Raw genomic sequence first — 26,654 nt, 5'->3', positions numbered from 1 at the left:
CCTATTTTCAGTAAATTTATATTCAGACAAAATTGCTGCTGACTCAACTGCCTTCACGGGTGGTCTTACACAGTAAATAGCGGGGACTTTTTTGTCTCCTGTAGGTACAGTCCTTAAAAGCCCAGCACAGAACTGTGTCATGGCAGGAAAAATTCATGTGACTCCCGTTTTGCCCACGTGGGTTGCTGAATTCCTGCTTGTTTTTAACTCCGGAGCAAGTTTGCCTGCTGCCTGGGCAGAAACGTGGCCCTCAGCATTCCTGGGGGCCTTAAGGACGTGGGGAAGGAGGACCTGGTGTGTTCCCTGTGATCCTGTGCTAGAAACGCTTCTGGGCCTTATTTTCATTTTCCTCCTCCACCCCACTCATGTGCCAACCCGCAGTGCCTGCTGCCGCTGGGGAACCATTGCTCTACACTCTGCCTTTCCTTAGGGTCTGTGGGTTGACCTTCTTGGGCTCAGAGAAGCCACAAGTGGAAGGAAACTACTTGCATGTGGAAATGCCTTTAGAAATTGCCATTGAATACATAGAAATATTTTAAACCAATGGCTGGAATTTACCATCATTTTAATTTTGGACAGCTAAATATACTGGGCTAAATAATTATCCGTTTCTAAGAAAAGAACCACAAAGCACATCTGCATATGGTCAGACAGGCATGTCTCAGTGCCAGGCTAGGCAATTTTTTTTTTTTAAGGTAATTCAAGCTGTTCTTTGAAATAAAAAAGAGGAAACTTAATTGCTTAAAATCTCTCAAAATTCATGGGTTTAATTTTATTAATTCAATTTTTGCTTTGTCAATGAGGCTTTTCTCTATGACATTCACAAGATGCAGTTTCTCCTTTATACTGCATTTACATTCAGCAGTATTTTAGAGTAATCCTTATAATTAGATTTGAAGTTGCCATGTCTTTATTCTTAATAATTGGTGCATCTATTAAGCAGAAGTGATATTTTCTTACAAAGTCCTCGTTAATTATAACTCATTTACATAATAAACTTTTTGGGGCAATTTCTGCAGTAACATTTCATGGCTAATAGGAAGCAATTTGCTTTCCTTTATTAAGTACATTAAAACTTCATGCCCCAGACATCATTGACTGTAAACATTTGATTCTGCTCAAATTTAATGCACCAAGGCATTTTGCTCTGCCATACTCGGTTTATTTATGTGCTATGTTCTGGATTGTTAGCTGCTAATGAGACTTCAGCTCTTATTGCTCTAAGGCCTGAACACTAACCTCATTTTAATGAGTTCATTATTTGCCGCCTTCTGAATGGAAGGCAACAAATTTTCCTTTTAATTAAAGGTCAAAACACCCCTGGCTAAGGAAAGTGGAGAGGTTATCAAATCCTTAGAGAAGTTAAAAGAATGACTTTTTCTTCTGATTTTTTTGATGCCAAGCATGGGCAGGCCAGATGGGGGAAGAAGGTGTTTCTCTGGGGACTGAAACTCCAGATCCAAGCTAAACAATAACAACACTAAAACATGGGAGATAGTTTCCTAAGAGGCTGTAAAAAGCAAAAGTCAGATGAAATAATTAAAGGGGCTTTACTCCTAACTCAAAGGTCTGTGTGGATCAATACTATTGTTAGAGCATTAGCCCCTATTTGCATGTGCAGTGACTTATAGGGTGCAGAGGACAGATGCCAGATTAATAGAGACAACAAAACCTAATCTCCTATGTTTTATTAGGGAAAGTGAGGCATGGGCAATGAATATTGTAGGCTGTTTCTAATGACATGAGTGTATGCCACTGTGAGTATGTGCACGTAAGGGTGACTAGTGAACTCTCTCTGTAAACACCTGGTGGAAACTTCAGGCAAACTAAAGAAAAGGGATATGAATTAATATATAAATCGTTGTATATTGTAAACCCTTTAGTATTTGCTCACAATTTAAGGGCAGGCTTAGGTCAATTTACGAACCTCTCATTTGAGAAGAAGCTTGATGTTAGATAACAGTATTAGAGACAGAAGTAGTATTTGTGAAAGACAGTGCTAGTATCTGTGAGAAAAGCCTTGTTAAATTTGGAGGCAAATTCTAGCATTTTGAAAACATAATCACCATCACTTAGAATGAAAACCTGCAGACATTTCGGGAACGTTCTTCTTCCCAGAAGCTGCTGAATGTGGCTGAGAGTACCAGAAATAGCCTAGGTTGTTCACAGTTTTGATGGGCACAACGTTACTTCACCACAGTGCATTAAGCCCTCTGGTTTCAAGTCTCCCAGGCTCCTGGCTACATATTTGGTCTTTGAGACTCAGTACTGTGCGTGTGAATTTTGGGAAATGGCAAAAGCTGAAGAGCTTAGCTAAGGATCTCCATCTCCATGGAAGGAACCACTGCGGGAGTCCCCCTGCCCGTGCTGGGCAGTGCTGCCCAAGGAAATGAGAACCCAGGTTATGAAATAGCCCATCCATGAGCACTGCCTGACGTAGGGGACTGACCAGGAAGGCTATAGGTATTCATACAGTTTAGAACGAGAGGAGGGCAAGTGTTTTTGCTTTTCAGTGTATCTATAATTTGTTGTCATCTTGAATTATTTTATTTCCATGGTTTATCCTTCCAGGAAGGACTTCTGATGCAGGAGGATGTGCCAGTGTCTGGCGTCTCAGGGCTACATGGCCAAGGTTGTGTTGCCCCATCATGATCTGAGAGATGTGACTGCGAATCTTGTCAAAAATACACTAACTTTCCATTACTCAAAATCATTATTCATTTGGGAGGGGATCTTAGTGCTGGCTAGTGATTGCTGCAGGTATTTCTTCCCTTCTAAGGATGTTTGTGTTTATGTATGTGCGTGTGCATAAAATGTATGCTCCCTCTCTATGTGCATTGCTATTCTTCTGTATATAAAGTGTATATATATGCAGCTATCTAAAATAGATAATAACTTACAGTAAGTCTTCCTATGTTTATAATATATATACACAGCTTAATAAACAGTTTAGACTATAGCAGATTGCCCAGAGAGGCTATGAGGCTGTAGAATCTCTGTTCTTTGAGATATTAAAAACAGACCTGGATCCTGTGCAACCTGATCTAACTTTGAAATTTCCCCTGCTTTGAGCAGGGACTTTGACAAAGCCACCTCCAGAAGTCCTTCCCAAGCTAAATTATTCTAAGATTTGATGAAGCTTTATGCCATATTTTTCAATTCAAGACAATATTCCAAGTTCTCTTTTGCGCTTGTGGAATATCAACAAAGCTTTTTATGCATTTCCTTATTACTGTTTTTTTTACATCTGCACTTGATGCTTTTGCAGTTATGCAGTCTTGAGGTTCATTCCCAAGCGGTGGTCTCTGCAGCAATTTGCTGGTGGTCTGTGGAAAGTTGGATGACCATAATAGTACTAGTTTTGCTTTTGATTTTCTGATGTAAATTTCTATAAAAAAAACTAAGACTACATTCAGTAATGCTTCCTTCCAGTACGAGCAGCTGTTGTTAGAATGTGACTTTCTATTGCCCCTTCCTGCTCTATTTCCTTCCCTGAAATCTATGCTAAGAAAAAAAATCTGACCTTACATTATTTACTCTTCAAAGCCATAGTAAGCTTCATAGGACCAGTATAAAATAGCTAGCTATATTAGCTTTTGCTTCACTTTATTGTGAAGGAGTTACCATTATTTTCCTGAACTATGTAAAACAAGAATTGAAGTTAAAAACTGAAAGACTGACCCCGCATCACTGGAAGGGTCACTGCAAGATCAGGACATGGGCACAGTTGTCTGTTTGGACCACAGATATGTGTTATAGGGGGACAATCTCATCAGGTGCCTTTGCCCTTCTTAAAGCACAATCCAGTGGTGGCTTCAAAACTCCAGTGAAGCCGAGTTGCTTATTTCTGGATGTCAAGGCTTTCAGCCCATTTCACATTATTATTAAGCAATTAAAAAAATAGCAAATTTATTAGTATTATAGTGTAAAGATTATAAAGAATTTTCATTATTGGTTTGCTGGCTAGATTTTCAAAGGTGTTTAGGAGTTAAAGTTATGCTCAGGTCCTTAATGGGATTTTTAATTTCTCCTACTCTTTACCCTAAGCCAACAGTGATTTGAAGAGCTGTTAACCAGGCCTGAGATCAATGGACAACTGTTGACCTTGCATTCCCTCTTATGCAAAGGATGCAAGTCCACACACTGGCTGCAGACTGCCTGCCACAACCAGCCAGTTAGGCCAGTAATGGTTGCCATGACCTAGTAAGCTGAGACTTTATAACATTTTTGGATTTATCTTTTTGGGTTTTCTTTTTTTTTGTATTAATTTCTGTGAAGTGCTATGCTAATCTATAGTGCTACATAAATAATTAATCTCTGATGATGCTGAACACAGCCAGCTCTGTCTGCAGATCTATTTTTTATTATAGAGCTATTACTTGATTCTGTTCAGCATTTCCCTTGAGTTAGTCATCTTAGTGTGAGGTCTGAGAGGATATGTGAGTTTACTTGAAGGAAGCAAGAAGTCATGTTTTGAGCTCATATGTAATGTGTTTATTGCAAATAGAAGAGTTTATTTTCCCTTTACGAGCAGAATACCCGATTTATCAAGTCTACCTCTGCTGCTGTTTCATAACTCCCTCCTGAAGTCAGAAAACTGTCAGTAGTCCAAACACATATTACTCGGCCCAGAAGGACGCATCTGTTGCTGTGAAGGTTTAACTATGTTCAGCTGAGTGAGATGTAATGCACCAGCTTTACCAGCTAACGAAGACTAACTGTTTAATAGCATCACTTGGGAGTTCAGAAAGAGACCTCTGCTCAAGTGTTACAGCAGGGATGATGCTATGGCAGGGGCACAATAGTCTGAAAGCGGGAGGGTGCTTTGGCCACTTGCATGCCCATGCATGGGGCAGATGCCCCTACACATGTTTATTCTTTGTGTAGGTGCTGGGCACGGCGCTGAGCAGCCCGGGGGCTGCAGAGCCGGGGTGGCTGCGCAGGCAGCCGCCGACAGCGATTGCTGCTCTGCGTCGCCGCTATCTGCAGAGATTTACAGCCCATTTGGGAAATCGCTGAGGGTCTTTAATATAAATCAGTGCCACTCTGAAGGATTTTTTAGGGATACTAACTAGCTCTGCTGGACAAACTTGGGAAGGGTAAAGGCAGCTTGTGCACAAGCAGCAGTGGCAGGACAGGGCTGCTGTCTGACCCCAGCCCCGCGTTCCTCAGAGCCCCTGCACCACTGGCATTGGCACTTCTTGCACTTTGAGCAGTGCAGGAAAGGCTTTAGGAGCTTATTTCTTATCTCTTCTTATTTTTCAGAAGCTTAAGAATTTTCAGCAAAATAAATTTCTCAGGGAAGCACTCTTCAGGCTTGTAATCAGGAGGTGTTCTACCAACTATAAAGTGGGGATTTTTGGTTCAGTTTTTAAGGCAAATGTGATCTGGAAAGCTTAATCTAATTTAAATTGCTCTCCTCTCTTCTCCTAGCCCATCTGCCCGCTGAAAGAAGAGCCATGGAAAGTATTTAGCTCTCCAAACGAGATTGCAGCCAGGTACACATTCCTCGCAAAGACAAGGCCCTCATGACTTGTTTGTAATGGGGCAGCAATAGCAACACAGGCAACATCACCACAATGTGTTTATCATGTGAACCAGATTTTAACAGCTGGGTTAAGAGTTCAGCTTGGAAGGAACTGAAGAACCTACCATAACATCCATCAATATTTCCTTCTCCTGTTGTTGCAGACCACATCGGAAAATATAACGCTGAAAAGTCATTTTTTCCAACTAAAACTTTCCTCATCCATTCAGCTGCTACAGGGTTGCTGTCTTTGAGCAGAATCAGTAAAAGCAGTTCCTCATCCAGGGGCTAGCCATAAAAATGGGTGCAGCTGGCAGATTTCTGTGCTGTTCCCTCTACTCTCAGAGATACGGGACAGGATAAACTGCACTTGGATCCGCATCCGAGTTTGCTCCCCAAGTAGAGGGTTGAGCGCACACCACATCTCAGCGGTGGGATGCTGCCTTTGCTAACCTGGTTTCTTCAGCCCCTTGTCTATGCCAAACGCAGTCTCTCTCCCACGAGAGCCGTGCTGTACCACAGGGTACATCCATGCCCGAATGGCTCTCTCCCCTGGACTCACATTCCTAGCCCCTCAGCAGGACAAAGGGTGTTTGTTCCTTTTTGCAGTCCAGGGAGCACCAGCTTTCTGCTGCTCCTTGCCCACTTCAGAGGCTGCTGCTCTCTGGAGAGTCAGAATCCCCGTATTGCCAGCTCCCATCCTGCCTTTGACCACAGACCAGTACAAACACACGCAAGGGAAAGAGACGGTATTTCCCCATGCCCACATCTGTACAAGGCGGGTAGAGTTTGTGCATCTGTAATTCTGTTTGAAGGAGAGCAGGAGAACACCCATCAAGGCAGAGGCAGAACCATGCTTTGATCAATCGCACCAGATTTAGAAATAAATAAATATTGAACAGGAAACAATCTCAAAGCTTTAAAGAGCCAACAGCAGAATTGAGAGTAAGCTGATCAAAAATTCATGTGCAACAATATGTATTGTAGCAAACTATCAGTGTCAGCCACTGTGCTGCATGTCACTAACAGTAAAAGAGAGAGATGAGATTTATGATTTCCTTCTGTGTAATGCTTCAGAGATGCCAGAAAAGATCAAGGTCTCCCTTTCTTTGGCACAATACAAATACATAGCCAAGGACAAATAAGATTAACAACTGTATTTTCTGTTAAGTGTATATGCTATCTTTCACTTCTTTCTTAGCTATCCAGAACTGCTTCTTTAAACAGAAAAAAAAAAAATGTACTGAGACTGGACAATTAGTTGTTGCAAATTATTTAAGAGGTGGACTAATGGAAGCTGCCTTATTTGCCTTTTTAAATTTCTGAATTTAGATGTGCAGTGGTTTAACTGCAGTGATTTTTTTTCTCCTTTACTGACCTTGGAAATAATTTACTGGGGGAACCTTGTCATAAAAACAAAAGTACTTTGAAATGCTCATCATAGACATCTCAAAATTTTGAACTCCTACCGACCCTCTCAAAACTATTGTTTAAGTTTGAGTTACGTTACTGCTTAAAATCTAACTGATGGATATGTGACCATATTAAGACTTTCATAACACATTCAGTGATAAAAGGAAGGTTGGAACAGAGGTGACACATTCAGATCTGCCCTTTGGCCTGCAGAGCAGGTGTTGGTGCTGTGATGGATCCAGCCATGGCTTCCTGAGGAAGGAGGCCTCTGCATGGCTAAACCAAAGGCTTTTAAAACCTGCTGGCTGGAAGAGGGTGACAAGGAAACCAGGGCAGTTACTCATGTCTCTGGTCCTGTTCTTGTTGGCAGTGGTGAAAAATGACTGTGTCAGAAATGCCTAAACGCAGAAGGACAGAGCAGAGTCATGGCTCTCTTGGGCACTTTTTGTCTGTGAAAAGATATTTTAAAACTCATATTCTCAGCATGCAGGCTCCTGCTATTTCACTGTCCTTCTCATCATTAGGTGCTGCTTTTCCTAATAAGCCCTTCTGAAGTGTATTACAGGAATACCGATATTCAGCCTCAGATCATTTGCAGCGATCTTTTACATCTCTTCTAGCACCTACCCAGGAGGTGTCTCTGGATTTTGTCATTTCTTGCCCTTTGAAACATTGCACGTTCCCACCCTTTCTGCACCAACTGGAAGCCAGGGGCATAAGCTCATGGCTTATGGTGCCAAGCTGTGGGTGCCCAAGCTGCAGTGCACGGCATAAACCCTGACGGGGTGCGGAGGTGCTCCCGTGGGCTTTGGAGATGGGTCGCAGGGGTCTCCCCTTCCCAGGCTGATTTTGTCCATAGTTGGGAGGAAGATAGGTCCTAAACAGGTTTAAGAAAAGAAATCTCAAAGTCACTCTTATTTGTACTATAAGAAAGAGTAAGCCTTGCAGCAAAGTGATAAAATCTCTTCTCTGGCATTCTTTATGGGCAAAGTAAATAATGCCTTAAAGTTTGGGTAGAGATGTCTTTAAAGGTGGTGGACTATTTCTCTAAAGAGTTGCATATAATATAACCATGTCATATAAAGTCATCTTTGTGTTTCTTTCTAATGATCTTGTAATGCCTCTATTTTACAGAAACCTCAAATTATAGTTAATCAACATCTTAGTTTTTTAGTTCCCCTTTTATCTCCAATTGGTTGCAATTAGACACCTGGCTGCAGACTGTAGAGTGTGTAACTATGCTAGAGCCTGAATCTCTAAAATTGAGTTGACTTGCACACGTTTGTGCCAACGCAGCATTTTGCTTTGTCCTCTAACAAGATGCAGAATAGCAGAGCCACTCGTAGCACTCGGCTTCCCCGCAGGGCTGCAGAGGCTCCCGGATTTCAGCTGGTCGGTTGCTCAGACTGCAGCTTGCCAAGACTTGGCCATTAAAGCTGGCATTGAGCAGCCCTGGCACTGATGCCCTTTCCAGCTTTGGAGATGTGTGATACTTCACCAGAGGAGCTTAATATTTTTGACCCTTCTTCCTTCTACCATCATGCAGGGAGCTGTGAGTCACTGGAGTGTTTCAACTGTGGTTGGTAACTGTTTGGGGCTTTCTGTAAAATAGAAAGAAAGCCCAAGGGAAATGGTGTTGGTTTACACTGTGCTCATTCTGTGTTTTGCCAGAGTCCAGGCTTTTTCCACCACCTATGTGTCCTATTGGCTTTAAGTTTGGAGTAGGGGGAAATAATGTCTGTTTCTTTGAGGATGGGTTCAAAATTCCAGACCCCCAAATCCTGCTGCTTAAATACCATTACATTCTCATCCTTTCCAGTAGTAAGCTGTCTAGAGAAGGATGCCTCAAGATCCAAAGCAAAATGTCAAAGTCCCTAGTTTTCTTCATCTTCCACTTTTTCTTTCCAATGCATTGATGTTACTATTCTATTTAATTCTCTCTAATGGTAATGTCAAAAGCCATATATTTTCCAGTAAAATCCAGACAGATCACCAAATGAGGCTGAGAAACTTAAATGAACCATTTTAATGGCTTCTGTAGGATACTGTATCATAAAATCAAATTGGTTTAGGTAAAAGCAAGAACAAATCTCTGTTAAGATCAGAGCCAGGGGAAACGCCTCAGACTGTAGATGGATGGCTGAAGAGTATTATCAGACCTTTCTAAAATGCAGGAAAAGTGTATCCAGAGCAAACCTGCAATACTGCACTTAGATCAGTCTGGATTGGAGATTTGGAAAAAACCTTGCTTTTATTGAGATAGAAGAGCGGTATCAGGTATTTGTCCAAATGTATTAGGAACTCTCGTGACGGCTGGGGAAGAAAACCTCTGCTATCAGTGACCTCTTCTATCTGGCAGATAAAAATAAAGGCAGATCCAGGGGCAGCAGAGCGGTCCAGGCCTCCTCTGCAGGTAGATACAGATGACATTTGATGCAGGGATCAGCAGATGGAATCCTTGGCCCTGCATTCCTCGGGATGTCACTCCGGATTATCCTAACGGTCCCCCCGGGTCTTCCTAGCCCGGCAGGACGTGGGTGCTCACGGAGAGCTGCCCGCCGGGAGCGCAGCCGGCGGCTCCTGTGGGGCCTGCAGCCGGGAGGTCCTTGAGCCCGGAGCCGGGAGGTCTGCTCTCAAAATCCTGCCGCCGGAGCGAAGCGAGCGTTTGGATGAATTTCCTAGCGTCTAATGGAGCTCACCCCTTGCTCGATACTGCTAAATCGTTCTTGACAGGGATGACTTATCTCCAGGCCTCCTAAAACTGCTTCTGACAACCAACCCTTTTTTTTTAATTTTTGCTACTGGAATGCATTGAGCTTTTCCAAGTGCCACGCTTCTTCAAAATATTTCCTGTTGGAAAGGTATGCTCAAGCTCTGAGCAAGCTCCCTGCGCCTGCTTTTCTGGATTACACGGGAATACTGCCGTGTTATGCCATAAATACAGTGAATTAGTTGTCACAAAGCATAAACATTTCTAGCAAGGGTTTTTTGAACAGTATGTTTACCAATCTCTTAAATTGTGCAGATTTTCTTATAACTGGACGAGGTCTATATTTGCATGAGAGAACAGTTTTGGAATTTCTGGTTCTTTTCCACGACTTAGTGTTTGTGGGAGTGCTTATGCTCATGGTATCTGAACTTTCCCTAGGTGATGGGTTTTTAGGTCAGAAGTTCTCACCACACCCTAGAAGAAGGGAATGTTTTCCCAGCATAGTACATCCAAAGAAAATAATACAGTGAAAATCAGTGTTGCTGAGATCTGTGATCCTCTCATAAATCCTACAATAATTGATATTTTTACTTTCTATATTCTCACATATGTGAGAATATCAGCTGTCAATCTTTATGGTGAATAAACTTTCTAGCACTTAAGAATGGCAAAGAAAGCTCACTAAAACACTACCACAGTGCTACCTCAGAAACCAAGGACAAGTTTTATTATTATTATTGTTCTAAATATCTTAAAGCCTTTCTCATGCATTGCGGTGGCAGGCTAAAACTGGCATTACTGGGAAGGTTATCTTTTAATGCCAGTTGCTTTAATGAATATAGGTAGTACTTTTCTCTCTAAATATTCTCACTGTAAGCTGCATAGGTAATTGTCATGTGAAATATGAATCCATGCAATTTAGGATCATTAAATAGAGAAAAATATGTTCAACAAAATATCTACCTTTTAATTATAAGTGTTACATTAAATATCCACCCAATTCTGAAGTGAGAGATTGTATTACTCTCCTAGTTGCGGGGAAGTGCTATAATTTTATTTTATATAGAAATAGCTGTCTTCAGTAGCAAACGGTTCTCATATCTTCTACTTGGCTAATGGTCTGCTATCCAAATGGAATTATTTGACAAGATTATTTGAATTCTGAAAAAAATCTTGAAATTGCAAGATGAGAGGCAACACGAGAGCTTATGTGATATGTGAAACTTTTCTACTGTGGAAAGTCGTCTTTATTTCTTGAGCTTGTCTATGGGCTCTGCATCCTCACTTCTCTTTCCCTCTCTCCGCTTTCAGGGTTTAGCATGCCCCAAATCTTTGCTGTTTGGGAGATGTAGTTGTGGTGGCTTAGCAGAAGTGACCATAGCTTGTTTTGAGGTTGGGTCCCCTTCCTTTTACCTTTTCTCTTCCTCTCTCCCTTCCCCTTCCCTGTATTTCATGATTGTTCAAAGGCACCTTTTACCTTTAACACTTCCAGGCCCATTTTTACACAGCATTCTGTGCTGTTAATTGCCATCAGTGACCTCAGAAGATCTGATGGTTTTAATTTAAAGATATCTGACTTGGTGGTACTGTAGGTCACTGAGGCTACCAAACCCAGAATTTTCCTGTGCAAAGTGTATCACCTGTTTTGTGATCAGTTTACTGGCAGAGGGATATGAGAAGATTGGATGTCATGGCCATATCCACATCCCAGTGAGCTGCAGCTTTCCACTTTCACAAGCATGTTTTCTTAGACTGGTATAACACACAAAATGGTTCAATGTACCAGCAAAGAGAAATGAGGACAAGCAGTTACAAAAGTCAGCCAAAAATTATTCTCCAAGACATTTAGTCGGTTAAGCCCTTCAGGTAACGATACTCAGCCTGTTTCCAACCTGGTGAGTGCTATCAGAGTCTCCAAACAGTACGGTGGCATCATACTCTACCCTCACATCCACAGACTTCTCTGGCGTTCAGCAAATGCAGCGGATTGCTGGCTGTCCCCCACCATAAAACGCAGAAATAACTGTAAGGCAGTAACAACCTCCCTTTTTTAAAACAGGTATTTGCCTTTCCCTTATGGCTTAGCCTGCTATAAATATCACCATGTGCACATATTAAGTAAACACATCACAACACGTCGCGAGACTTTGCCCGCTTACCCTCTTGATGCGCGGCTTGGAAATGTACCTACTGCCTGAGGCTAAGAATGAAACACTCCAGGTTTTTAGCAGGAAGCTCCCCTGTAACACCCACTTGCCATATTGACAACAGTGATGGGTAGCTTTTATTTCCTGATAATGTACTGGCAGCATGTTCCTCGTTACAAGCGAAATAACAGTGAAAGCATATGGGAAACCTTATTCCCTTTCCTAATAACAAATACAGCAGAATTACAGTTTATAATACTGCAGACATATTTGTTTATGATGCACATAAATCTTGGGATGTGTTACTAGGAAGACGCATGCAGAGCTTTTTATATTAAGGAATCCACAGTCTATAGCTGAACTATTTTTTTTTTTAAGAAAAGCACAAAGTCTGTTGTTATTAACTGTGTAGAGTATAACCTCATTAGATTACAGTCCTGTCTGGAAAGTCATTAAACATTTCCTAAATTAATAAGATCATAAACACAGACTAATTCTTACTTTTCTACATATATTTAATTATTTCCTGAATATGTGTGACAATTGGTGGATATATCTTAAAGAAGAAATTAAAAAGGAGTCCTTCAGCCTTCATACCTTTGGGATTAAATAGCACTTGAAAATGGAGAGAGCACGGCCTTGATGCAGGGTCCACTGTGGTCCTCATCCTGCACCACATACTGTTCCAGTCTTTATGAAGCTGCTTTTCCCCTGCTAAAATTTCCACCCCCCCCATGGGGTCCTACAGCCCCTTTTGCATTTGCGGGTCCTTTTTTTCTTTGTGTCTGGCACATTCATAGCCCAAAAGCTGGCAGAGGTGGCGGGTCTCGCTCCCTGTCCCTGCTCGGAGCTGTTTTGCAGGAGCAAGCAGACCGGCACCTGGGGATGGCCGTGAGGGCCATGCAGCTCCCTCGGGTCAGGAGAGCAGCCTGAGCCACCACAGGGAGCACAGCTTAGAGGCCAAGCACCGATCTCACTGGAATCAATGTCGAGACTCCTTCTGACCTGATTTTGGCTTCATCGCTCTGCTATTAATGATTAGACTAATGCACCGACAGACAGACTTCTGAACAGTTTAAAAATCCAGGGAATGGAAAATTATACTGAGATTCTCTCTGTTAAAACAATTGGACCCGAACCAGGAAAGCACTTGTGTTATGAAGAATTCCTGGCAGTTTTAGGAGTCAGTGTTTCATGAATTTTAGGGGAGGCAAGCAAATACTGTACGCTATCAGAATGTGAATCCAAACATTCTTTGTATAGCCCTTACTTGAAGATCTAATGTTTTGAGGTCAAACACAGAAGTCCTTGAAGCCCATATCTTTGATTCAATCTGCACTGGTCAACACAATTCAAATTTAATATTAAGACAACTTTTAGAAATAACCTAAATGTTGACATTTTGGCATTAATAGGTAATTTATGAATTGCATTAATAATTCTTGATTTTGCATAAAATGCGAAGGCGATAAAAAAATGGAAATATCTATTTCATGGGATAGTCGCATGTTAAAAACCTCTATAACAGCATTTGAACAAATGCATTATTTGCATTTTTGATTTTCTAGAAGCACTTTCAAAGCTCCATTTCATTATGTTTTTTTTTAATATTCTTCAATCTTCCCACCTTTCCTTAAGCCCGCGAAAGCAGATGAATTTTCATAGAATCACAGAATAACGCAACGCTTACGGTTGGAAGGGACCTCTAGAGATCATCTAGTCCAACCCCCCTGCATACGCAGGGTCACCTAGAGCACGTGGCACAGGACTGCGTCCAAGCGGGTTTGAAGATCTCCAGAGAAGGAGACTCCACAACCTCTCTGGGCAGCCTGTTCCAGTGCTTCGTCACCCTCACCATGAAGAAATTTTTCCTTAAGTTCCCGTGGAACTTTTGGTGTTTCAGTTTGTGGCTGTTACCTCTAGTTCTATCAGTGGCCACCACTGAAAAGAGGCCAGCAACATCCTCCTCACTGCCTCCCTTGAGGTACTTATAGACACTGATCAGGTCCCCTCTCAGCCTTCTCTTCTCCAGGCTGAACAGGCCCAGCTCCCTCAGCCTCTCTTCATAGGACAATTTTGCTTAAATTGTATTCCTGTGCAACACTCTGAATTCAATAAATCAACATTTAGCCATGGGAAAATATTCCAAATTAATAGAGTAGTAAGAAACCAAACTTCACTCTGCCTTGTCCTACAACTTTTCCATTTTAGAAGGATTTTTCACACACTTAGTCCAAGGAAAAATGGCTAAGCAAGTTTCAAAGAAGGAAAACTAAAATTCTGGTCTCTAAATCTTAGAATTTCACTGTGCATTGGTCATACAGTATCAAGAAGTAACTTTATGTTTACCATTAAATTTAATTTTAACATTTACAATTAGGTTAACCATTTACCACTAGGTTTACCATTAAATTTAATTTGTGATTTTTTAAAAAATGCATAAATGCAAGTTGAGTGTCTTAATGCAATAATAATAATAATAACGAAAAAACTTTCAAATATCTAGGTCAGTCCTCTTCAACCAGTTGTGTTAAAAATAGCATGAATGTAACATAATAAAGAAGATGAATATATATCAAATCTTCTATTTGGGTATTACCTGGATGAGAACTTAAGGAGCAGATTAAGAGCAAACAGATAGTGAGGAAGAAGAAACGAAAATGTAGAAAAGATTAAAGGGGGCAAATATTTGGAGAAACTATGACGCTTTAGTAAATGGTATTTATATTTTATGCTCCTGATGAAAAACCATCATAAACATTAGAGATTAGTGTGGAGGAGATGTTTTGCTGATAGTGTTTAAAGAAGGGGAATGAGCTGCTTTGAATTCAAAGTTAAAAGCAGTCAGTCACCGTCTCTGTTTTTTCAAAATGAGCCAAAGGTGGGATTAGTTCCTTTATCACACAAATTCTGTAGCCTCAGAAATGCACTTGAAATACTAATCATCTTTGCTAGACTGCAGTAAACAGCATTAAGAAATTAAAAAGTTTTTTTTTTTTTTAAGAAATCAAGAATTTAGGAGACAAGTTTTGGCTTCTTGAAATTCTTCTTGAAATTACTTTTCTTCCCAATCTGAACTGATGATCAACCTGTGACATGTTGTAGTAAATCAAATCCTAACTGACAAAAATATTGATTCAGAAGCTTTAGTTTTCACTAAAATATTGATTTTGAGGAAATTGTGCATAACTTATCCTTTCATTTTCCTGTGAATTTTGAAAATGAAGTTCTATTAAGATAATAAAAATCTTAATGTTTATAAAATATTTTTTGATTATAACTGGCCATTTAAAGTGTATATTTGCCATATTTAATATTGCTATTGGAGATTTGATGTTTTGTTCACATGAAGCTATTTACTTTATCAGTAAGGACTCTTATGCTACCATCTTATGATCTTCCATAAGATCAAAATATTCTCTTGTACTTTACTGAGAGAAAAGTATTAATAACAATGAAAAGCCATTTTTATGCAAGTGCTGTAGAGCTACTAAGGCTTTTTGACATTGGTGATGTTCAACGAGAGTAAACAAAAATGTGAAAGAATTATGTTGTTAATAAATGAAAAGGCATTTATATTTGAAGGCCCTATGCAGATTAATCTCATAGACAGCTAGAAACCTTCATTTTAGGACCAGTGCATATGCTGGTGGAAGACTAACTGTATGGAGAAGAAATATTGCTTTGTTAGGATAATGTTTCTAAAATAAAAGGCTGCTAATGAAAAAAAAGGTTATGCGTGGCTTCCTGTGCGCCAGTGATGATGCCCTCTGGACAGCAGTCCTCAATAACTTTTACTTATTATCACTAAGAAAATCTCTGGAAAAGCACTGCCTTGTGCATATGGCCCATAAGGAAGAGAGCATTGTTCTTTTCTCTTTCTGTATTTATGTGATAATTGTGTTTACTGTCTGCAAAAATGGATTACAGTTTGGTACAATGCTCTATATGCAATCCTCTATATGCACGTACATCATTTTGAGAGGGTACCACCGTGGATTTGGAACAGGCTCTGTAAAAGGGACATGTAGATGACAGGGCTAGTAAATGTACAGGTAAGATATAAGGGCCCCAAATGAAAATGAAGAGTAAGCTAAAACCAGTATCGGCATCCCACGACTGAACCAAGAACAGGCTGGCAATAAAGAAGCAGGAGGATTTAATCTGCAGCGGCAGGAGCGTAAACCTTGCTGCTGCTCGCGTGTGCACAGCAGGGAATAAAGCGAAGCTCTCCAGGCCAGGCAAGTGAATAATCCACACAGGCAGCAAGAATCCCTGAGGGAGCGAGGCCCGCGCTGCGGCAGCCTGGAGCGGCCGCGCAGGATCTTCGCGTGTGGCACCAGCGGCCCTGCGCATCCGCTGCCCGCCATGCTGAGGGAGAGCTGGAGCCTCCCAGGTACTTCTGGTTCTGAGACCATGACGTTTCCCGGAATCTGAGTCTTCTGCTGGATGGATTGAGGGGTCAGTATTGCTCATGCAGCACTAAAGTGGTGTGCATCGATGTTAACTTGTTTAACAAATAAGGAGCTGGAGAGTCGCTCACTTGCAGTTTCTAACCATTGACTGTGGGAAGTCCTAGCTCTGAGGCCTTGCCACAGGATCTGAAGGAGACAGTCTCTGAATGCGTGAGACCCCCAAATGGGTGCCTGGTCGCAGGGGACAGCATCACGGCCACAACACCCATAGTTCTCCTTCCCAAGGAAGTGGCTAAGCACTGACAAATGCTGAAGGGTTAACCTAGCACTGACTTGTCTTTGCTGTTCTTTCCAATTTTACTCAAGGCTTTTAGCTGGCTGGAGCATTGCAGGTGATTTGTGAGTCCATAAAGCATCTGGGGAGCTGCTGTGCCTCTGGTCATAGGGCCTGACCAGGCTGCGTGGGATGCCATACCACGGTATCTCATACTGTGTTTTATTATCGCTCGTGCTCGCACAGGAACCCTCAGAGCTTGGCAATATTTTTCTTTTCTCTTGTTCAGTCAGCCCACAGGGGCACAGAATATTTTCTAGTAACATACATATAAAACACAGGATGATTTTCTCATCAAATTTGAGCCTGTCTCTATGTGTGTGTCTGTGTGCGTGTGTGCTTATGAGCACTGCAAAAAGCAATAAAATGTCTGATGCACAGAAATCCCCTTTGGTGGTGGGAGAGCTATATCAAATAGTGACAATGTTCAACGAAATCATTCCTTTTTTGATTGTTTATTAAAGTAGCTTCACCCAGACCATATGAAATTTTCAAAATAAATTAGTTTCTTGCCAAGTGAATTTCTCCCATTGAATTGGTGTATTTGCATGCTAAGCACTACTCGCTAGCAAAGTCTCCTGAAAGCAATATATGACTCATTCTAACTACTCTAAGTGATGCATGACTTATTTTGAACTATGGAGTCAGAAGGTCATTTGTTCTTATGTCTCTGAAAAGTATTTGCACTCTGTACATGTCCAGAGGAAAAGAAAGCCCTTCTGAAAGCAGCCCATTCGGAGTTCTCAGATCTAATCTCACCTCGGATGAGAAATGCTTCTCATTTGGAGAAAGCCTAAATCTTCCTTTAGACAAACACTCATCTCACTAAAATCAAAGTCCACTTCCTAGATTTGGACCAAAGGCACTTTTTTTTTTTTTTTGAAATGAAGCGGGAGTTTTATCTTTAAAATTATTCTGTTATCTCTTATTAATCTACTTATGAATTTCTAGTTTTGAAGTTCTACCTGCTCGCATATGAGCAAGAATAATAATTAAATGGACAACAACCACCTATTAGAATGCAATTTTTCTTTTTAGAGAGAAACTGAACCCAGTATTTGAGGTGCAACTCTTCCTAGACTCTTGAAATAGGATGCCCATTAGGCAGGATGGAGTTTGATATCTTTTACCTAAAAGACATTGTGATACCCTTATGATATTGTACTTGTATGAAAAGAAGACAGGAGATTTACAGCATTAGAAGTAAAATTATTGATTAAAAGGGCAATGTCCAAATTAGAAGAAAATACAAAAGTCACAGAATTTTCTTTATACATATATATGCACGTATGTGTATACATAAGCTTGATATATATAAACTCCTGAAACAAAACATAGATGAAGGTGTGTTTCGATACTACATTATTGCTTGGATGTGGACAGTTAATACCTAGATAATAATTGCTGCATGATTTTACTTTTCAAATTTCCCCTTTTCTCTCTGAGGCTTTCTCTGTTCTGTGATCTGTTTGCTTATTCTCCTGTTCACCCATTTTCTGAACATTGCCATTTTCAAATCATTTAAATAATACTAATGATAGTAAATTGAGCTTTTGCTCTAAGCATTGTTTCTTTGGATGACAAAGGCACGTTTGAAGTTAAGTAATACTTTTCCTAATGCAAGTGCACTATATATGGCATTCATGGTAATGTGTTTATTGCTGCATCTAGTACTTTTAAGGCAGTGATTATAACTGGCATTTAAGTCTGGGTTGGCTAGCCTTTCTAGAAAGGTACTCAATCATTTCATAGTGTGCTATTTCTAATATAGGAAACAATTTATATTGTTCCTTTTTAAGTAATACACATGTTTTAAACACAGCTTAATGTAGGTCTCTTGAGAGACTATATAAAGAATCCATGTTTATAGCTTCTAGACATTCCCAAAATGCTATGAAAATTAAATTAACCTAAATCAAGAACCATGTATGTTCTTTGAATGTATTTCAGTACAATAAATCCTATATTTCACAATTAGTTTGGAGAATATATAAAAGAAATCATAAACCCAGGAAATTAGCAACTGTGTAAGCAAAAGAATGTGTCACAAGACAGTTATGCTGTGCTAATATTACCTACTTTCTGAATTGGACTAAATAAGTTATATATATAATATATGTTTTAAAAAGTATTGCAGTATTTTTCTGGATTATTTACTTTTTCCAGAATGAAACGCTACCTAATTCTTATGTCTGCTTAAGAAGCTGGGCAAAAAAAGGATGATTTTTCTCTATTTTGTTCTGTATTTTGTATCCTTGCTTTGTGAGAGAGTAAATTTTTCCTTGAATAAAACCACTTTTTTTTTTTTTTTTTCTGGCATGACAGTATGAAATGTTGTCAAGACCCACCAAATCTTCAGTGGGAATTCTGGACGATAAGAGAAACCCAAGTCTATTAAAATTCAGGCAAGGTACTCTGACTGACAGTCATTCATCCAGGCTGCCAAAGAGAAAACTGAACATTTTGCTGATGGCAAAAGAATGGTATTTTTTAACTACACCAGTACTGAAATTTTGAATTGAAGAGTAGGCTTTAATGAAACAACAAGAAAAAAAGTATGAAACATTCTGTATGGTGTATCAAGTCAAGACACTTGAAACAGTGTTCAGTACTCAAATTATTGCAGAATGAATTGGGTGATTCAAAAGACCAAAACAGGAAAATATTGAATGATCTGTCAGCTCTTCTGAAGTAGAATGGACAGTTCCATTTAAATAGAAGATTGCCTGATCATTGTATTTTTTCTTATAATGCATTCTCATTTGCTTTCTAAATTTATTTCTAAAGTCTTTAGGAACTCCTGAATGTCTATTCATTGTGTTCTTCACTGCCATTTTAAAGTGGTTAAAAGGTGACACAGAGGTTAACACTTAACTATAATTATTAATGCTTGGCAGTCTGCTCTAACTTTCTATGCTCTTATATCTTCTGTTTTTAATTGCTCCCCATATTGTCCATTAATGTTGTTACTTTACTGTCTGGAGTTGATTATCACAAAAAAGTTACAGGCATGACTATTGTATCTCATGTGATCAAGAAGGAAGTGATTACTTTCCAATCCTGTTGAAGGAATAGTACAGGTAAATTAACAATATAGAAACAATCCCTTTCTATTTCCTGCTTGTAGAACCAGTTGTGATTTTTGTTGAAACACTGGGGAGTCTGGGGACTGGTGCTCCGTACATTGGCAAATAAGTGGATGGATACGTAGATGTTAGACTGCAGTAACTAGCTCCATAGGCTCTAATGTTGCATACAAATACAGAAGAGTACAGAAGAGACAAACATCCAGAAAACCCTTTCAGAAACCTGCGTTACAAGTAAAGCACCTTCCACAATCCTCCTGGACTGTTGTCTCTGGTCTTGACTGTTACTGGCAAATTTCTACATAAAATATGTCATATTCTGTGGTATTACATGCCAAATTCTACTGAGAGATGCAGAAATATGTTTTTGTCCATCGATAAATAGAGCTTCTTGATCCACATGCCAGGCTACAGATCTTTACCACAAATTCAAATGATGCAAGAGGTAAGAGATACTAGAGGCATGGAAGTACAAATGAATATTATTCTCTAACAGCTACTGAACTCCTTGTTTTAAAAAGCCATTTAGTTGCATGGAGAGTTACACAGAGCAGCGACAAGGAGGGTTTCAGGTATTCCTCTCCCACCCACAGCCTCGCACTGAGTTTTGTTCTGCCCTGGACAGTAAAGTGGCCCAGACAACCCTGATTATTCCCTCTGAAAGCATTTCTCCTTGCATAAAGATCAAAAAAGCATATGCTGGAGAGCTCCGATTAGCATGTGCAGCCCCCTGTGGAGCCAGTACTCCTTAACTCGGAATTGTCAGATAACCTGCGACTCCAGCATGAATTCTTGCCTTAAAAATACTAAAATGAGCATGAAATCACACCCTCTAAATGGACGAGGCATTTTAATGATGGTGAAGGTCAAAGACAAAGCACAAACATGTGGAAGTGAGGACGTGTCAGAGACTAACGCAGTTGCTTTCCCGCTGAAATGAGTGGTCTGATGCTGAGCACAGGAGAAGAGGCAGGAGAAGGGGTGGCCGGGCAGGAGCCACCGTGGCCAGCACAGACACCAAGGTAGCACCAGGTGCTGCTCTGGCTCCTCAGTGGTGGCACAAGGGTGATCCTACCCCAATGCCAGCAGCTAGAGGGAATACCAAAAGGAAAGCGCAGCTTTCAGAGCAAGGGGGTTTGTGACATGAGGGTGCAATCTCTCATTGATTATCAGTTCCAGCTGGGGAAGTCAGGGCTGGAAGGAGAGTAGGTGGCTCCCAAGGGAACCCACCTGAAGGAAGCCTATAGGGAGGGCTTTATTGCCCTCTTTAGGGCTTGGTAGCAGAGGAGAGCAAGGTAGGAAAGGCTAAGACTGCTTCAGCATTTTTTTTTAATTAATTTTTTCCTCCCCCTTTTTTTTTGTGTTCTGAGTTAATAGTGAAGGTAGGAGACAAAGCTGTAGTTGTGAAAGCTGCTGAGGAAGTCATGGTCACTTCAATAGATTCTTCCTGGGTGAGCAAATATTGTACCATTCTACATGCTCATGCTACAACAGCAGCAGCAAAAAAAAAAAAAAAAAAAAAAAAGTATTTCAGTAACTTGTTGTTACGTTTTTGAGTGATGCTGATGGGCAGCAGCTCAGTTTGGGCGTGCTTAGAAAAAACTTTAAAGATAAAAGATTTGTATTCTTTCTGTGCAATAACCTGAGACAGAGCACAACTGCATGGATGTTCCTAGCTGCTTTCTTGGGATCATTGATGCCAGTGATCTTGGATCTGTTGTGTGGCCAGAATTAATGTACTTTGCAAGCGTGTGAATTCAGTAATTCTGCAAACTAACTGATGAGTTCTTGAGTCTTTTGCCTTCTAAAATCAAGCAGTGAGATAAAGCGCGGGGAGGAGGGAAAAGGAGAAATTCATTTGCAGGAGCTCGCTGGGCTCAAGATAGATATCCATAAAGCTAGGGAAAATAGCTTTCTGTGGCTCAACTGAGTTCCTGTTTAATTACTCAGTCAGATATGACCTTGCACAACTTCTATAATATAAGGGACTAGGAGATTTTGTTGTAAACACAGACCATAATAACTTCCTTCTTTAATCTCCGTTTCTCTAGCTGTTGGCACCCTTTATAAAGTTATATATATATCCTTGGAGCACCTTATTGAGAAAAGGCTTGGTGAGAGGATAAAAACATTTGAGGTGCAGGAAGTAATTGCACACGAACACAGTTACTCATCTTCTAATTGTTATGTGGAAATGCTGTTATCAGAAAACTCATTTTTAGTGATACGTTCTTCTCCCTGGCAGTTATAGTACTCATGATCACTGACAGAAAATGCCCTACTAGTTTGGCAAAATGATCTTTAGTCAGACTTTTAACGTAGTTTTAGATAGGGCTACCTGCTCATCTGCAGTTTTCTGTGTGCACCTTGCTTGGCGGTACCTGACACTGTTCCTGGTGAGTGTTTCCAGCAAACCAGCGGCACTAGGTACCTTTAAAGGCCTTCACAGAGATGCCCATAGAATTACGCAAAGTGAATCTACCCTGTGTGTAATAACAAATATTATGAATTGAAGAAGTGGATAAAATGCAGTGTGGCACAAGGCATTTATTAATTATTTTACAAGCAGTGCTTTAGACACTGCTCTTTTTTGGGTAGTGTTGGAAACCATGGAAAACCACATCCCTTTTATGATAGAGATGCTGATTTTGTTTGTTTGTTTTTAAACATACAGTAGAAGAAGCAAGATGAAATTAGTTTTAAGGTGTGTGCTGTTGTAAACGAGGATTTTGTTTAAGTGTTAGATATGCATACAATAGGCACTTCAGGAAAGAAAGTAAATGATCCAAACTCAGGATCATTCTTGTAAAACACCTTACAGAGTCCCTTTTGCCACTGGAGCCATTCACACTTCTGCCCTTATAAAACACATGTGGGGAAAGTGCCCTTAAATCTCAGGGTACCTGAAGCGAACTCTCTCCCGCTGTGAAAACAAGGCCTTCTGAGGGAATTTCCAATGCATGCCAATACTTTGACTTCTCTTAAGAAAACTTTAGCCTCTTAAATACTGTCTCTGTGTGATATTTTGCTGCTCAGCTGAGGTGCCTGCTCTGCCTTTGGGCAAAGTGAGGCCCACTGGTTCTTAATTGCCTCTTTCCCCAAGTGATTTGAGAGACTGTTCTCTAACTCACTGTAATTATCCTTTACTGTAAACTAACCGAAGTAGACTCTGATTTTGTTGTTATATTCATTAGCAAGCATCTTGGTTTTGAATATTAATGTATTCTAGGAATATTCAGATAATAAGAAGGCCTGATTGCATAGCAAGTGCTTCTAAAACACCCTGGGAAACAAATCCATACCTGGAAACTGATCTGAAATAAAAACTATTGTTTTTCTTGTTTGGGGGTGGGTTTTTTTTTTTTTTTTTTTTTTTTTTTTTTTGTAATCCATTAATTACTGAATTCCACTGGATGGAAATGCTGCAAAATGGCTTTGCATGCAAATATCATCTATGCAGGGGAGACTAACTTTTCCCCCTCCCACACTCCAGAATAAACAGGATCAAGTTACTTGATGGGAATTTTGGGTCCGATCCTTTGTCTGTGGTAGGTTTCTACTGTGCTCAATGTTTCTCACTTAAGGTCCATAGCCAAGTCTTACCTTTACAGACACTACTTATTGCGGATATACAAAGTGGGTTACTCCTTTAGGACCTGAGAAATGTGGGAAGAATGAGGGCATCCCTTCAAACCTTTTTTGTTCTATGGATTATGTTTGAATAGATTCACCACTTTTTCCTTAGAAAAGTGAAGCAGTGCAGGTGCTTTCTGTTTTGTTAAGGTCTTCAGTGGTATGTTCTGCTCAGTTCTTTGAGAGAGGTGAATGTGTGCTGCATTAAGGAAGAAACGCTGAACGCTTTTAATAGCTGGGTTTTGTCATCCAGCTCCTACCTCAGTTTCTCGACCTGCAGTTTCCTCCTGCATATTCCTCCGCCTGCCGAGCCTAGTATAGGGTTTGCCTAGTCATTTTGATGGCTGAGTAACAAAGAAAATACTGGGGCTTTTCTGTCCAGGAAATTATTCCAGTCATAGATATGATCTGAATGTGGACTGCCTTATTCTAGGAAGAGGAACCCTTTAACCAATGTAGAATAATAGACTGTGCTCCTTAGTGGAAGAAACTAAATCATAAAAAGACACTATCAAAAATAGTAAAAAGCTATTGCTGAAAAACTACTACAATAGCCTTTTCAGTTACTTTGCTCATATAGACAAACCCTTTGTATAACTAAGAACAGAGAGCATTTAACCATGAGCTTGTGCATGCTCAGTTCTCAGGACACCAGAAGTATCTAATGCAGGCACTAAAAGCACCTTAGTGCTAGAGTACAGCTGGGTGAGCATTCACACGCCTCGGTTGGCTAATAGAACTACCTGGGCTTCTCTGATCTGCAAAATTGTTTTAATAATGTATGAGACTACTGCCTTGGGGTATTTCAATACTTCTTACTGATCCTGACTGATGGACATACATAGCAGCTGTAGAAATAAGACTTAAGGAATATTAAGAATTAAAAAATAGAAAACTAGGTTTAAAAACAGAGATTCCTTATTGCTCTTGAAAAGACTGAGGTATTTACAAAAACAAACCCCCCAAAACCCCCCCCAAAAAACAAAAAACAAACCAACAAAAAATCCAGAGTAATTGCTAGAGAATGTAATGTTGCATGCTTACGAACTTTCAATTAATCTCTGAATATGATAATTTTCACACATGTGGAAAATTGCAAGGAAATAACTGTCAGGCTGTTGAGTTCTACCTTTTTATCATTTTAAGCCTTTACATCTAAGAGCACCTGTGAGAATTACTTTCAACAAATATGCTGGAGTCCCTGAATAACAGCGTTAATGAAAATAAGTCTAAAAGAGCCCTCAAACATTAGCAAGCGAACACTCTACAGTCACCTGTTACATCATTTGTTAAAATATAAGGTGGTGCATTCATCACCACTCCTAACCTTAAATATTTATCTGACAGACTGTTAATAAAAAAAAAAAACCCTAATTCTCATAAGTCAAACAGATCTTTTACTGTTTTCTCGCTTTTTGTTTTTTTAACCTTATAAGTATATTATATTAGAAAAAATAACTTACATGAGGAGGAGGCAGTCAGCACATTCATTACATGCCTTATTGTATGAGATCATCCCTGCGTATTCATGTATACATCCATATTAAATGCCTGTGTGTATATATGCACAATAGCTTCCTAAAGGAACTTCAGATCACCATTTTTGTATCTTCTGACTAAATCGGTGCCTTTGCATCATTTACTAGGAAATGGGACCCAACAGGCCTCTTGCACCTTGTCTCTCTCTAAATGACCCCTTTGTACATACTTGTATTTGTGATGGCATCCCCAGTTCTTGCCCTACCTTCACATCCTTGACGTTCATCCTTGTTCCCTCCTTTCCAACAAAGATGTCGTCTATGTCCACAAGGATGTACCTATCTAAGGACAGTGTCAGTTTTTTTCCAGACAGGAAGGAGATGGCATCAATAAAGATCAGCTTGTGCAACCAGAAAGTCAAGTTGTTTCCAAAAAGGACTCTCTGAATCCCATCGTGAAGGCCCAGGTCCTGAATGACTGTTGCATATAGAGCAGCCTTTGGCAATACCGCTGGCAAGGGTCTGGAGGTTTGCAGTTCTGCTAAAAGTATAGGTTGGTACGTGGAATGGTTAAAGTGGAAAACTGTCCAGTCTTCACCAGGCAGGGCACCTTTCTCGACCCTTGGTGCTTTGGTAATGCGCAGTAGTGGAGACTGAGGATTTACAAAACAGTCTTTGAGGGCTATGTTATTGTAAATATGTAATGGAAGTCCTTTCAGTTTTGTACTTGGTGAGCTGTTCTCGTTGGCTTTATGAAAACCAATTATGCTAACACTGTATTCCACACAGTATTTTTCTAGAAGCTCTCTATTCCATGAGTCCATGGATACATATTTTAAAATATTCTCGTATATAACAATTGTATATTTTCCTTTCTCGCCCTCTGTGAGAGGGGGAATATCCCCCTTGGAAGGTGCAATGACCATGTGGTATGGAAAACGGCTGGACTCGAGGATAGCTATGATGTCTTGCCCCAGCTGGGAATACTGGCTTTCCACAAACAAGAGGACAGTGGGATCAGTTTTAGATGGGTCAATTGGCTTAGCAGTTTTCAGCTCCGTGGATCTGTATGGTAAAAGTTTAAGATCTTCGCATTCGGCTTCTCCAGTGGCTTCCGCAAGGGCCATTTGCTGCTTGTAGCCCGTGTACAGGTAGTAGGCGGAGATGGCAATGCTTGCCAGGCAGAAGGTAGCCAAGAGGATTACCAGCGTTCTGAAACTACGGCGAAGTCTCACCGTAAGATTCATTTTTTGCAGGACTCTCAACTTCTGTTGGACTTGTTGCTTTTTGGTTTCTCTCTTCCTAAAGTGCCATAGTAACTAGGAGATGGGTGCTGATTGGCCCAGAGCTGTTCATGTGACCATTGCAGTGCATTTATGAAACTGTTGAGGAGGTTATAAAGTTGTTGGAGCTGGAAGCGAGAGGATCTGGAAAGCTGAATTGAGAGGGACTTTCTCAGAATGCAGCGGTTGCCAATAGTCAATGAGGAGGACTCTTAACATTATCTGCAGTAACAGGCAAAAGAAGAGTAAATTAAAAAAACAATCTGTAAAGCAATTAAAACACATGTTAATTAAGACAGTAACTAATGTTAGTCATCTGAGCTAAGGGAGAGTTTATGAATAGTTTAGGGAGCACTTGCTTGCTTGCTTGCTTGATGTATTAAGCCATAAAGTAAAAAAAGGTCTTCCATGTTTCAGTACAAAAGCAGCTTTTTGAGGACAATAATATTTTTCCTATTGCTGTTCCTTGGTTTATTGCTATTGCAAATGGAAACAACTAATTATTGGAGGATAGAATGAATACAAAAAGCTGGTTAAATATTGCTGAAAGCTTTATGTCAAACTCGCATTTTTTTGTGGCTAAATATATCGAAAGTGTTAATATTCTGTTTTCAAGTGTGAATCTAAT

At 40.2% G+C, this 26,654-nt stretch overlaps 1 protein-coding gene across 1 annotated transcript in view; it reads right to left on the bottom strand.

Moving 5' to 3' along the window:
- The window catches only part of LOC104565623 (N-deacetylase and N-sulfotransferase 4), an 80,293-nt gene extending 54,229 nt beyond the window's left edge, over positions 1-26,064 (bottom strand). The window contains exon 1 of the mRNA XM_088523980.1: positions 25,010-26,064. Coding sequence (XP_088380106.1) covers positions 25,010-25,990 — 981 coding nt within the window. The 5' untranslated portion in view covers positions 25,991-26,064. The remainder of the gene's footprint in view (positions 1-25,009) is intronic.
- Positions 26,065-26,654: the final 590 nt, after the last annotated feature.

Source organism: Tinamus guttatus, unplaced genomic scaffold (assembly GCF_059628265.1).
Source record: "Tinamus guttatus ecotype Peru unplaced genomic scaffold, ASM5962826v1 Tinamus_guttatus_pri_ptg000202l, whole genome shotgun sequence".
Taxonomy (NCBI): domain Eukaryota; kingdom Metazoa; phylum Chordata; class Aves; order Tinamiformes; family Tinamidae; genus Tinamus; species Tinamus guttatus.
This window is presented reverse-complemented; position numbering and strand designations above follow the sequence as displayed.